Source organism: Pan troglodytes, chromosome 3, assembly GCF_028858775.2.
Source record: "Pan troglodytes isolate AG18354 chromosome 3, NHGRI_mPanTro3-v2.0_pri, whole genome shotgun sequence".
NCBI classification, from domain to species: Eukaryota; Metazoa; Chordata; class Mammalia; order Primates; family Hominidae; genus Pan; species Pan troglodytes.
In genome coordinates this window covers 148,081,749-148,096,392 of record NC_072401.2, presented here as the reverse complement: position 1 = coordinate 148,096,392, position 14,644 = coordinate 148,081,749, and the positions used below count along the sequence as shown (strand labels likewise).

At 37.4% G+C, this 14,644-nt stretch overlaps 1 protein-coding gene across 12 annotated transcripts in view; it reads left to right on the top strand.

Annotated features, from left to right (window-relative positions):
- Positions 1-14,644, top strand: part of SLC10A7 (solute carrier family 10 member 7) — a 262,461-nt gene that overhangs the window by 207,219 nt on the left and 40,598 nt on the right. For all 12 annotated transcript variants that reach the window (XR_010156719.1, XR_010156717.1, XR_010156718.1 and 9 more), the window contains one exon: positions 4,737-4,820. Coding sequence is in view for 7 of the 12 variants with exons in the window: in XM_063809936.1 (XP_063666006.1) it covers positions 4,737-4,820 (84 nt within the window). In the remaining 5 variants the exon portion in view is untranslated. Of the gene's footprint in view, positions 1-4,736; positions 4,821-14,644 lie in introns of those variants that run through there.

Below are 14,644 nucleotides of genomic sequence, written 5' to 3'. Positions count from 1 at the left end.
TCTGTGCCACTGTTGCCTCTTGTGAAAATGAGGGTAATAATAAAACCAACATCAAGGGGTTGCTGTGAGAATTAAATTATTCCACATGCAGTAAGCATTCAAAGCAGTGTCTGCTTCTCAAAAGAAGACATACAAGTGGCCAACAAATATAGGGAAAAAAGCTCAACATCAGTAATCATCAGAGAAATGCAAATCAAAACCACAATGAGACACCATCTTACACCAGTCAGAATGGCTACTATTAGAAAGTGAAAAAACAACAGATACTGGAGAGGCTACAGAGAAAAGAGAACACTTATTTATGCACAATTAGTGGGAATGTAAATTACTTCAGTGTCTGTGGAAAGCAGTTCTGGAGATTTCTCAAAGAACTTAGAACTACCATTCAACCCAGCAATCCCATTACTGCATATATATCCAAAAGAAAATAAATCATTCTATCAAAAAGATACACACACTCACATGTTCATCACTGCACTATTCAAAATAGCAAAGACATGGAATCAACCTAAGTGACCATCAACAGTGGATTAGATAAAGAAAATGTGGTACATATACACCCATGGAATACTACACTGCCACAAAAAAAGAACAAAATCATGTCCTTTGCAGCAACATGGAAACAGCCAGAAGCCATTATCCTAAGCAAATTAACACAGGAACTGAAAACAAAATACTACATGTTCTCACTTACAAGTGGGAGCTTGGATATTGGGTACTCAGGGACATAAAGATGGCAACAAGAGACACTGGGGACTAATAGAGTGGGGAGGGAGGAAGGGGGCAAGGGTTGAAAAACTAACTGTTGGGTACTATGCTCACTATCTTGGTGATGGGATAATCCATATCCCAAACTTCAGCATCACTCAATATACCCATGTAACAAACTTGCACGTGTACCCCCTGATTCTAAAGTAAAAGTTGAAATTATTAAAAAATGAAACAAAGCAGTGTCTGTCACATGAAAGTGCACGATAAATGTTACTATTGAGATTATAGAAGACAACTGATTGGGAGACCTGGCTGATGATCCTTACTTGGGTCTGTGAACTAAGTAGAGCTTTGCAGCTTACCTGAATGAAGTTGGAAGAATGTGTTGAAAGCATTGGCAAGCTTTTTCTGCCTTTGTATTACAGTCATTCACTAATTGACACACATTCATTGAGCACACCCTATGTACTAGATTAGTGGTTCTCAAAGTGTGAACCCCCAAGTCAGCAGCAGCAGCATCACTGGGCACCTTGTTAAAAATACAAATTCTCACCACAACTCCCATCCCTCTCCCCAGGCTTTTTGAATCAGACACTGTGAGGATGGGAAAATCAGTCTGTGTTTTAACAAGCCCTCCCGATGTTTCTGATGTGCTAACATTTGAGAACCACTGCCCTAGATGTAGAAAGTGGTCACTCTGCTGGGCAATGGGACTGTAAACGTGAATGACATAGTGTCCCAACCTTCAGGAGCATAGATTTGTAAACAAGAACAACCAAGGATTCCGAGAGGTACAATTCAGATACACAGAACAATGGTTCACAAAAGAGAGGGTGGCCAATTCAGCATTTTTTGGAGGATGTGTTGGAAAGAATTCCTGAAGAAGTAATGTTTGAACTGAGTCTTGGAAAAAAACTCAAACTTTTCCAGTTATAAGTGGGGAAAACAACATTCTAGAGGACTGAGTGCAGGCATACTTGGCGATGGACAGGCGTGCACACCGACCTCAGCTTTTAAAAAGCAGCAGCTTGACACAAGGGGTTTTTGTGTTTTGTCTACAGTTGTATCCGCAGTGTCAAGAACATGCCCCTAGCTCACAGGAAGCACTAAGTAACTACTTGAATGATTGAATGCAAAGATCCTAAATTTCCACATACTGAATTTTCATGAATGATTTCTTCTCAGCATAGGATAGTAAAACAAAGAAACCAAGCTAATGGTGAGTTTTCTCCTTTAAAGTACTACATATTTCTGCAAGAAATTAGCCAGGGACTGGATTGTTTGCTTAACATGCTATATCTTAAACCATGGGTTGGCAGTATGAGACATATTACTTCTAAATCTGCCAGGGTGGCTCAGTGAAGTCCAGGGCACTTGCTTGATACAACCTTCTGAACCTGGGAACTTCACCTGCAAATTATTGCTGCTTCTCATAAACACACTGATCTTTACAATAGAAACCACAACAGGTTCCTCATTAAAATATGAAGAACCAAATATCCCAAGCAGCTTATTTTCTTCTGCTTTAGTTAAAATCACCTCTGCATGCAGAGTGATTGGGTTTTGTGTGTCTCTAGTCCTGTCCTCACAGGCTGCGCTGTGCCAGATGCTTGCTGTTCTGTCTTCTGGATGCCAGGGCATACTTCATAGCATCAGAAACTTCCCCAGGGGTCCTCTGCATCTTCATACTGACCACAGTGACAGGTCTGTTGGCCAATTCAAAAGAAAGGACTTATGCCAAATTAGACTCCAGTACTGAGGTTTCCTTCCTTTCAGAGCCACTTCTAAGGGAGCCATCCTGGGGGATTTCGTCCCCAGCATCCCTGCCATACCTCGTCTGTCCTCATGTACCCAGTTAATTACATCCCTGAGTAGCTTGCTCTGATCTCTGATCTGACAGAGCCTCTGAGGAAGGCTGCTCTAACCTGTGTTTCCAGTCAAGTGGATCAGAGATCACAGCATTTTAGAGGAAAAAGGGACCATAGAGATCATGGACAACCTCCTCAACACATAGCCTTGTTCTACTGTCTTCTAAGAACACGCGGTTTCCAAACATTGAATATGCCAATGGTCTGGTTTGCGAAGGATGGAGACATTGTAAATATATAATACTTTTTAAAACCCAAGTTGAAATGGATTTTTCTTTATTTTGGTGTGCTAAAAGAGAGAATATACCTTTGAAATGGTTATTCATATAAAAAAATTAAAAACCTAATAATAAAGTTGAGATAGAAAGAGGAGCCAGGGATATGTGAGATCACTGAAGTGATTTCAGGCAGGAAATGTCACCTTTTACATGAAGATTATAGCTTAATTTTGCTACTTCTCTCCAAGTTCTGTAAACCTTATGAATAGAGCATTGAGCTAGACCTTCTTGAACTTGAAAACTTTGTTCTTTAAAGTGTATTTTTCTATTCATCCAGTGCCTCATTTCTCAGTAAAATATATTTTTTTCTTTATTTCAGTCCTTGCCCCAGGAATATCCTTAGGGTTAATATTTGTGGAGAGAATGTATTTGTTAAGCACCTTGTGCTTCAGAGACATAGTTGCTTTAAAATAGAGCTTAATTATTAGCTTTTAATATTTTGGTTTTGCATAAAAAGAAACATCTAACAGCCATGTGACATGTAACACACCAGGAATCCTGTTTGTTCTTTTCCAGTTTCACTTTTTCTGTTTGTCTCTCTTCATTTTAGTTTATATTGGTTGTGGAGAAAAAGGGCTAGAGACCACCAATTTTTATGGGTTAAATAGACAGCCAGTGGTCAGTGTTGAAGCTGGTTTTCAATGAACACAGGGCCAATGATGGGCCAGATATATATTCTTGGCATTTGAGTGTATGCAGATTGGGGCTGGAGCTGGGGGATAGAATTTTATACAATGTGTCAGAGTGGAGAGGAGATTTTTGTAAACCATTCATGCAGAAATCAGTGAAAACACTGTTCCCGCACCACTTCATTCAGAGCTATTGACTTCATGTAGCTAAATGTTTGATCTGTTTTGTTTGACATTCTATACCCTCAATCATCATTACCTCCATGTCCTTTCACAAAAATTATTTTCCAAAAGATATTTCCAAGTGTAACTAAACTTAGGTAGATATGAAAACTGAGGTTTGGTCTGCAGGGGAAAGGCAAAAAGTAAGTTCCAAGGGCCAATTATCGATGGTTTGGTAGATCTGGTTGCAAAATGAACCTGTGAAAGAGAAAAACATCTATTGTTTGTCCAGAGAAGTTTGAAAAACAGGAGAAGGTTTTGACCAACACTAAAAAGTTCATAGGAAGACTTAGCAATTCTTAGTGATGGAGGCTAACATGAGTGTGTTACTGTGTGTGTAGATAAGCACTCTTGTGCTGCAGGGAATAGCATCTTAATGAAACTGAGATTGTAATTGTTGGCGAAGAAAGAATCAAAAAATGAGGAAGAAGAAAAATAGGAATTATGAACAGTGTTAAAGCATACAAATTTAGGGGAGCTATATTGAAATTTTAAGTTGAAAAATAAGTTATGTTTCAGGATTTCCCATTTGCTAGACATTGTGTAAGAAAAAATTCTACGGGATCTGAGATTCATTATATTTGTTTTGAAGGAGTCAGAAATTTAGAAAGTATTTCATTTACATAAATAAAAATGTTATCTTGATAAAGGAATGAGACATTTATTTTAGATATCTACAGACAGGTGAAATAAAAATCACATAAACTATAATTGTTGATGAAATATCATGCCATATGATTATAGACTGTATGAAAACAGAATGACTTTACTAAAATAATAAGCAATTTAGGTTGATTGCAAATCAATATTTTTCTCAATCTTAGTCTCTCAATAAAAATTATATTTTAAAATACTTAACAGTTTTTTGTGTTGAATTTAGAAAATTAGAGGTAACTTCACTTATTCTTTGTATATAGCTACTAAATTTTTGGTGCACCTGAGAAAATCTATTTATTGCATTATTTATAAACACTAATGCTTGATAACTGATTTGAAGTAATTCTAACTCCTATTTTCTTGTTTTACAGCTTGGTTCATCTTCTTCTGTGCCTTTCACATCTATTTTTTCTCAGCTTTTTATGACTGTTGTGGTTCCTCTCATCATTGGACAGGTAAGGCCTCCAATTCTATCTGATCTTTTCTTTATGGATCAAATTGTGAAATCTTACATAATGTCAGAGCAGTTGAGAGAAAGGATATTCAGAGGGAGGAGATAAATGAAAATATGAGACTAAAAACAAAAGTTTCATCAATCACAGTATTCTCATCTTTTTTATTTTTTAAATTAATACTAATCTGCTTTGCAGTTAGCTGTATATAGGCATCCCTGGTAGCTATATATATAGGGACTTCTACACAGAGTCTTGATTTTTGTTTAATTTATTATCTCCTCTTTGTAGCTGTGTAGCTACCTTGAAAACATCTAGCAAGTCTTTACCTTATTCTGCAACTTTTGATAAGGTCTCCATGTTTATGACCATTGTTGGGAACAAGCATCTGTCTTTGGTTGGCGTCTTTATAGACTCCTCCAACAGCAGTTATGTTTGTGACCATGTAATTGATAAACAATTTAATCCTATTATCTCTTAAAGTTTATCTTAGAATATTTAGGGTTTACTTTGTCATTCTTATTCAATTGGACTGATAGGAATTCTATTTTAACTTCTTATAGCAAGTTAGTAGTAAGCATATAAGCATACAAATTTTAAAACAAGTGGATTGTTTTTTGTTTTCTATGAAATCATAGGATGCCACAGTATTGGAGTATAGAATTTAATGCACAACTAAAGTGAACAAGTCTTAGAAAAACAGTACATTAAGAGCAACTAGATTCTAGACTTATTTCTGCCTTTTATTTGCAGTGTTACTATGGGCAAGTTATTTAATCTCCCTAGCTCTAGGTTCATAATTTATTAAATATTATGACAATAATATCTATCGTAAAGGGTTGTTGTAAAGATTAACTGAAATATGCATGCCTGTAAAGTTCTTGTCATAGAACCTAACACAGGTAAGTGCTCTGTAGCTTCTATCATCATAATCATTATTACCAAATTCCCTGCAAATACTAAACAGGAAACAAGTCTTTGAAATATTGAATATAAAAAATGTATGCATAGGCTGGGCTCGGTGGCTCACGCCTATAATCCCAGCACTTTGCAAGGCTGAGATGGGCGGATCACCTGAGGTCAGGAGTTCGTGACCAGCCTGGGCAATGTGATGAAACCCTGTTTCTATTAAAAATACAAAAAAATTAGCTGGGTGTGGTGGTGGGTGCCTGTGGTCCCAGCTACTCAGGAGGTTGATGCAGGAGAATCACTTGAACCTGGGAGGCGGAGGTTGCAGTGAGTCAAGATTCTGCCACTGCACTCCAGCCTGGGTGACAGAGCAAGACTGTCCCCCCCCCAAAAAAAAAAAAAGAAGAAGAAGAAATGTATGCATAGATGTGTAATATTTACATGCTGTCTTAGGTCAGGTTCTCTGGGCAACAGACTCAAAGACAGAGGTTTTTATGCAGGAAGTTTACTAGGGAGTACCCTTGAGAGCAATAGAGTGAATAAAGTAGGGTGGAGATGATGCAGTCCCAGCAAAGGTCTCAGTAGATCCCATGGGGAACTCTGGAGCTGGAATGACCCCTCAGAGTTGTCCTGCCTTAAGGCAAGAGCACCTGGTCTTTATACTCTTAAACTGACCAGTCATTAGATACTGGCTTCCCTCCTACCCTCCATGAGGGCTGTGACCTTGGGTGAGTCTGCTCTCTTAGGCTGAGGGCAAGTCCCAAAGAGGAACTCCGCTGACATATTTTACTCACCCAACACTCCCTGCAGCTGTGGGTATAAGCACTTCATTCCTGAAGAGAGGGATCTGGGTGGTGCTCCACAGCATCTACAACACATGTACTAATTTTTTTTAATTTTGTACTTAGAAAAGGGACTAAATTTAGCATAAAATGAGGGATTTAAAAGCACTTTAAAAATAGCATTTAATTAAATATAAAATGATACTTAAAAAATACTTCTCCCACAGTGCTGATCACATAACAGAGATTCTGAATAAATGTTACACCCCTACCTACCTCTCTGACCTCTGCCACATTTCCCACTTCCAACCTCCCTGGTTTTCTCATTTCCTGCTCATTCTTTCTGTTTAGAGTGTCTTTCTGCCTACCCTCCCACCTCAACTTGTTTCTCATTTGACTCTTTAATGAAGCCTTCTTTGAACCATATAGCTGTTATATATTTCCCTGGTTATTCTTCATTGCAACACCTTGTTTGATTTCTTTCTTGACCTTTCTCACAAAATATACTTATGTTTAGTTTGCTTGTTAACAATTTGTCTCTGCCATTCGACTGTCAGCTTCTTGAGTACTGGAACCATATTCGTTTTGTTTATCATTACATTCCCAGACCATAGGTACCCAATAAATATGTGCTGAAAGAGTGAGTGAAAGAATGAATGAGCCAGAGTTCTGTGATCCGTAAGGGATATGCTTTGTTGTATAGAGGCATAACTGAATCTGCCTGTACTTCTCATCTCCACACAGTTTAAGCTGTGGATTATATTAGTTTAAATTCATACTTATTTTCTTTGTTCTGAAAATAATTCCATCTAATAATTTAAGGCTCATGCATTCTTCTCATAGTAGATCTTGGAAATTTCCCTATTAATAATAAATGCTTGGCTTAAAACATACAGACAAAAAATCTGCATGTAGGTTACTTAATTTTGTATGTATAGGGTTATATAATGTATGTAATTTAAAAACATTTATCCCGAGGGAATAATGAATTGTTAGATGGTTCATTCTTCATGTACTCGGTAGTAAACAGTAAAGTATTCAGTAAATTATAAAGTAATAATGGTAGTCAAAAGGTAGTATAGGTAGCTTTTTTTTTTCTTAAGTGTTCTAGATACCACAGTTCTTTGATGGCTCTTTTCGAGGAGAAACCTATATGCTTGCATCTACCTGCCCCTCCTCTTGTATTCTGGTCTTCGGAATTAACAGTCACCACCCTGTCTCCACATCTAGAAACCACCAATTAGCCTTGCCTCCTCCTTCTCCTTACAGCCATACTCCTTTACATCCAGGCAGTCACTTCATCCTACTGTTTCTGCCTCAGAAATCTTTCACACCTGGCCCCTGCAGCCCCAGTCACACTGCTGGAGAGGATGACACACCTTCATCATCTCTTGTCTAAATTACTGCACCTCCTAAACCTGTCTCTCTGCTGTGAGTCTCTTCCAATTCCCATCTAATGTCTTTACTGCCTCCAGAGTAGTCCTAAAACACAAATCAATTCATATTATTCCTCTCCTTAAAAACTTGCTCGTGCCTCCCTGTTGCCAATTCCTTGCATGGCCCCAAAGCCCTTCACAGTCTGGCCCAACCTGCTTCTCCAGTGCCACCTCCCACCACTCCTCTCCTTAGGGCTCTGATTTTCCCATGCTGCATACTCATCATCCTTCACCTGACCATGGCCTTTCACTGCTCTATGCCTTTGACTGTATTGCCAGCAAACTCCTACTCATTGTTGAAGACTTGTTACAGAGGTGCCCTCTAATGTGACGCCTGCCTGCTCTGACCTAGACTGGCCTCGATTAAATTCCACGTCTCCCATCGTACTTGATTCATAAATTTATCAGGAAATAATATAATTTATTGATGAACTTCCTAAAAGCAGAGACTATATCTTCTTAATTTTCCCACCTCCTTGCTTATAGTAACTCTCAGTACATATGCATGTACTTAATCTGTTATTTCATCCTAAGTGGTGGTCTCCATAGGTTACTATTTATAGGTATACTTAATAACATATTCAAGAGTAGGGTGTAAGATGTATAAAAAGATTCACTGAAGAGAATTTTGAATTTATCTTCAAGGAGCCCCCAGCAGTAATTTTCCCTAGGTTGCAATTTGTTCAGGATAATGTTTTTAGGTCTGTATATAGTAGGTACTCAATAGCAATGACTTACTTCTTTCCTAGTCATCACCTGAAAAACATACCTGAAAAAAAAGTATATCTTTTTTAAGGATACCAGTTCAAGAAAAAATAAATATTTCAAAATTTTATGTTAAAGAAAAGCCATATTTCTAACACCTCCTTTGACTTTAGTCTTTGGATGAACTGTGATGTAACTGGCCCACAGGTACATTAACATAAACGATAGAGCCACACATCTGAGTAGATGTTATTATATAAGTGCTGCTGCATGATCCTCAGGTCCTCCAGTACCTTGGAGAAGGGGGAGCATTCCACAGGCAGGGGTGCCCAGGGCAGGCAGTGCCACCTCAACCACCTCCTCCTATAATCACCGCCTCACAAGGTCATCTCTGCCTGCAGTGGTATAGAGTGTGTGGTACACAACAATGCTGCATTTCAAAGAAGTGCACTCACCTTATAGGCATCATAGGTTTGAATATTTATTATTAAAATTGTTCTGACAGGAGGAAACAAAGTATATTAAAGAAGGGATTTTTCTAATACACACAAAAGTGCTATGGGGCTATAGCAGGCCTGTTGGACCTTGATGATCAATCTCAGGCAGCCCACTTCATAGCCACCATACCTGTCCTCACCTACTAAGCTCACATACTCTATTCAGTAATTCTTCAGTCTCACCAAGACCCCAGATTAACTGACCTTTCAGTCACCATCCTCATGACTTTACTTCCCTTCTTACCCAGCTTTGATTCCTTAGTCTACCATTATAATCCCTCCTTGGCAATTCTCAACTCCTTCACTCTTTCTCCCTTTGATGTACTTGCTCAAAAAGCCCCAACCCTGGTTAAACCCAACTCTGCCTACTCCACGCGTGCAATGGAGCTGCTCAGATTCCATGGCCTGTCATTCACCTCACTCCCTGGCAGAGCTCTCAGCTTCTTCACCTCTCCATTTTACCTGCTTCACAAAGGCCCAACCCCGCTTCTACTGGAGCAGCTGAGCTTTGCTTCTCAGAGAGCAATACACATTGGTCTCATCTGGTATTGAATTTATGACCCCACATTTAATGTGTCATCTAACACCTCCCAGAAACCCTACCCTTCTTCCTTATAGTGTTTCTTTTTCTACTCTTCAAAGGGATTGTTACCTTATCCTCTATCTTCAAGTCCCTTTTACCTCCCCAACACTCTCCCACTTGCCCATTGCACTCACGTCTCACTGACTTTGCTTCTGTTTCTCAAACATGCCAGTCTTGTTCCTGCCTTAGAACCTTTGCACTGGCCGTTCCTTCTGCATGAAACACCTTGCCGCCTTTCACATCCTCAGAAAGACCTTTCCCCACCCTCTCCTTGAGTGGCTACCCAGTAGCAACTCAGTCACTATCATATCATTTAGTTTAAACTTCAGCTTAGTATGTATCATTATTTTGCCTCTTGTTTATTTGTTGTTTTGCTTTTTATTTCTCTCTTAAACTAGAATGTAAGCATCATGAGAGCAGGGACTTTGTCTACCTAGTTTAATCTACTGACTCACCTCAACTGTGTAATGTAATCTTTGAGGACCCTGTTAGCAGTACACATATGTGCTAGTTCAGAGGAATCAGGTGTCCTGCATGGCAGGCTACTTTCACAACTGTAACTAGGAGTACCAAATTATGAAAATAAACGCTTGTATGGATTGTTATATGCATCTTTTAAAATGAGGTTTTATCATTACTGGTTAAACAGAAAATGGGAACTAGAGGGAGAAGAAAAAGACCAGGAAGTATGAGCTGAATATATTTTTCTTAATCTTTTATTGGTGATAAAAGTTTGTCATTCAACTTGTGATTTATATTTCTGAGAGTGAATTTTATTTTTCTGTTTCCCCAGACAATACTTCTTTTTGGTTTAAATCATTATTGACTGACTCTGATTTGATGGGAGGTGTAGTTTGGTCTTCCTCACTGCTTGGCTGCACACACAGCTCCTAGGCCTCACTTTCGTCATTTGTAGAACAAAGTGTGTTGTATCTTCTACCCTGAAGGTGTTACGACTCTGTGAGATAAGATTAGTCTTTCCATAGATGGTTAGGAGATTGTTCCTTCTGTCAATCTAGAAAGAAAGAAAATTTGTGCCGGCCGTCATAGCATTTTCTCTTCTTTTCCAACAAACCTTTTCAATACATCTAAGTGCTTGTGACAAATACTTATTTTGTGCATTATATTTAAGAGTGGTATACAAATAAACAATGAAACGGAAATTCTACCCTTTTTATTTTCCATCACCTTGAATATTTTTAAAGCAGCACACTAAAACCTACTTTTTACCCTATAAATTAACAATAAAAAAGCATATCTATACATTATCATTCATGCATTCTCTGGTCTTTCCATTAGTGATTTGTTTTAGTTTGAGATGGGCCTTTCATATTAGTCTTCCATTAAAGTTGAAGTTAGTGTTATTAATACTAGTAGAGTTTTACACTTATAGCATTATATTAGATATGAACAATTTTCATTGCTTCACCTGAAAATGCTTTGAGAGAAAAGTAACAGTGAGGTGTACTGATAAACAGTGATAGAAACATCATCAAACTGAGACTTGGACATAAGAATAGTGATCATGTACCAGGGACAGGCCCGGTCTCTAAAGCATTTTATATTTATTTAATTACTTAATCCTGAAGACAACTACTGTTATATCACAGATGAGGCACACGGAAAGTAAGGAATTTGCCCAACATCACAAAGTAAGGATTGGAGCCAGGACTCAAAGTTAGGTGCAGTGTAGCTCCAGAGTCTGTACCCTGAGCCCCTGTGCCATGGTTCCCTTAGGAAATAGGGGTCGTAGTCCTACTCAGCCACCTCCCTAGCTTTTCAACATTCTATGCAAGTTGACTTGACTCTCTGTGCCTCTGTTTCCAACTGTAAACTCAGCAGAATAATAATGTGTGACCTTTCTCATGAGAATGAAATGAATTAATAGAGGGGAAGAATTTTCAAAGAGTGAAGTAGATAATAAGTGTTCATTGTGCCCATTTATTATTATTGTTTATGTTTTTTTGCGAAGTGTTTTATTTTGAATCTACTCAATATTTAATAAAAATAAAGTGTTACAGAAATTGGATTTGATTTCATATCTCTGACTATATATTAAAACAGGATATTAATGAAGAAACAAAACTTTATGAAACTATATGGATTTAGTGCAATAGAGGATAAAAATTGAAGAAACAAACTGAAACCACTTTGAAGAGAAAAGTCTTAAAATTCAGACAACATGAAACATTATCTATCATATATCCTTATTCAAAAATCAATTTATGAATAGGGTAAAGACATAATAGAAATAAAAAGCAAGGAAATACTTCAACAAAATATTAAGAAAACTAAGATGATGGGTGTTATACTGTATATCTATCTCAGTGAATCGACATTCTACACCTAAGACATGTCATTTTTACAGGTTTCCAACTTGGAAGTCATGTAGGAATTGATATGTGGCTCCATTTATTAGAAGCACAGAGAGTCAAATTTAAGTTTTCCTTTACCCTTTCCTGCTATTTAATTTAGAATAAAGAAAATCAAAGTTTTGAAGGTGAGACAACAAAATAAAAAAGCTTCTATGGAAGATTTTTTCCTTCTCTCTTCACAGGGAAAAGTAAACAGGTTAATGAGGATTTGTCACTTAATTTTGAACACCTACATTTCTCTGAGGTCTGAGGGCAAATTAATTAGTATAGATTCTGAAGGAAGATAGAACTGGCCACCTCACCAGAATGCCTTTTCCCACCTCATCTTGGATTTTCTTTTTTCCCAAGAGAGAATTCTGAGGCATCTATATCAGGTTGTGTTGATCTAGCTCAAGCAAAGTGTTGTTTCCTATAAGGTTATTAAAGATTTCTATAAGGCAAAGAAGTTTGGAGAATTTTAAAATGACATGAATTCTTGACAAATACAGAATGATTACATCAAAAGTGTAAGTGGCTAAACTAAGAGAAGATAAAGTTTCCTGGAGTTTATATCCAAAGCATATCTTTGAGGCATGTCAACACTATTTCACCCAGTTTTTGTTTATGAAACATTTTAACGCCTTTCTAGCTACATAGTGCAAAAGCAGCTGCTTTGTGAATTTAATTTTAGAGGAAGATGGAAAAGCTCTATGCAACCTGGCAAGATATAAAAGGGTTTACTTAGAAAATGTAGACAAATATCACAATAAGACTAGAAATGGTGAAAGACAATCTGCTTTCCCCTAGGGTTACTGTTTTACTTGTACATCTGTCCATTTCCAACTTTCCAGTTCTTTTCTTTATTGAGATTAGGTATCCACCATCAATTTATTGGAGTGTTTAGAAGAAAGACATTTTGGCTAGAAGGATTGTGGACCTGGGAGACCCTGTTTCTTGACATACTGAGGGAGTCCTATTCTACTATGAGACTCTAAGTACTTTGAAATGAAGAAAGAGATTATTATGTTAACTCAATCAAATTACAGTTTGCCCTTTGTATTTGTGGGTTCTGCATCTGTGGATTCAACCACCTGCAGATTTAAAAAATTGGGAAAAAACAATAAATAATAATGCAATAAAAATAATACAAAATTTTAAAAGTACAGTGTAACAACCTACTACAGTATAATACATGTGTGAATAGTTGTATTAGGTATTATAAGTAATCTAGAGATGATTTAAAGTATACAGGAGGGTGTGTGTAGGTTATATGCAAACACTACACATTTTTATCAGGGGTTTGAGCATCAGTGGATTTGGTATTCACAGAGGTCCTAGAATCAATCCCCTGTGGATACCAAGGGACATCTGTATTGCTTATACAGTTAATTAATTATTACAGATTTGTCTTGGTTTTTAAAATGGTTTTCACTTACAAGTTGCACCTCATTCATATTTATTTATTTTGTTGGAGGGCAATGCTGGTAGGAGAAGAAGACACTTATTTTTGGAATTGGGATCATACATTCTATAACCTATTGCAGAGAGAGAACTTTTGTGGTGTTTTTAACCATTGTGTATTAAAACAAGATTGAAGGGCAGCAACAATTTCAATAATTTCATGTAATTTCCATTTATTTTATTTCCTAAAGGAGTTGAATTATATTAAATTTGGGCAGCTACCAGTTTTGTACCACAAAACACAATAGATTATGAAATGACCCTTTAAATGAAGTCCCTCTGTAGCCTTCCAATGACCAGCTACCCACCAACCCTAGTGACATACCTGATCTTGGAGACATCTAGATACCCATGATACCTATAGCACTATTGTCCAAAATTTGTGTTCTAATATGTCAGTACATAATGCTGTGTGACAGAACTGCTTTTATTTTTCTGTACATCACTGTGTTTTAAATTTAAAGAAAGAAATGCATGCTAGATAAATTACTATGGTTTGGGATCACTTCTACACTCCCCCCACCTTCCCAAAATAAACCCCATAATATTTTGTAAATCCAGGTGCGGCTTTACTTACAAGATCTACTTTTTTAAAGAAAATTAATTACAATTTTTTAAAATATCTAACACACTTTCCATTTATTCCCACCCCACCTAACCTTCAGGATTTTGTACCTGTACCTGGTACCAGCTGGTCAGCTTTCTGCCAAGACTGCCTTTAATACACTGTCAGTTCACTTCATGAGTCCCTGAGAACAGTTGAAGTTGATCCAACAGCCAGTTGTTCAAAGATTCTATTGAGAGTAGTTTATTTTATTCTTGAGCATCTGTAAAGATATGCTCCATTGCGAATTAAGCCTTTTTAGTGACAGAGTACATGATGACAGAACCCCATCAGCCTTATCAGGATAAGTTCCCTGACCTCATTATTGCTAATGGATCCATGGTAATTCAGCCTGTTGTGAATTCTCATGTTCAATTATGCAAGATAATGAGTGACTCAAAACTTAATATGTCTCAGCTATCGTCCTTATGATAGGACTTGTACAGCTTCTTTCAAAAGTGAAACAATGTTTTAAGTAGAGTGGTTCACTTTTATG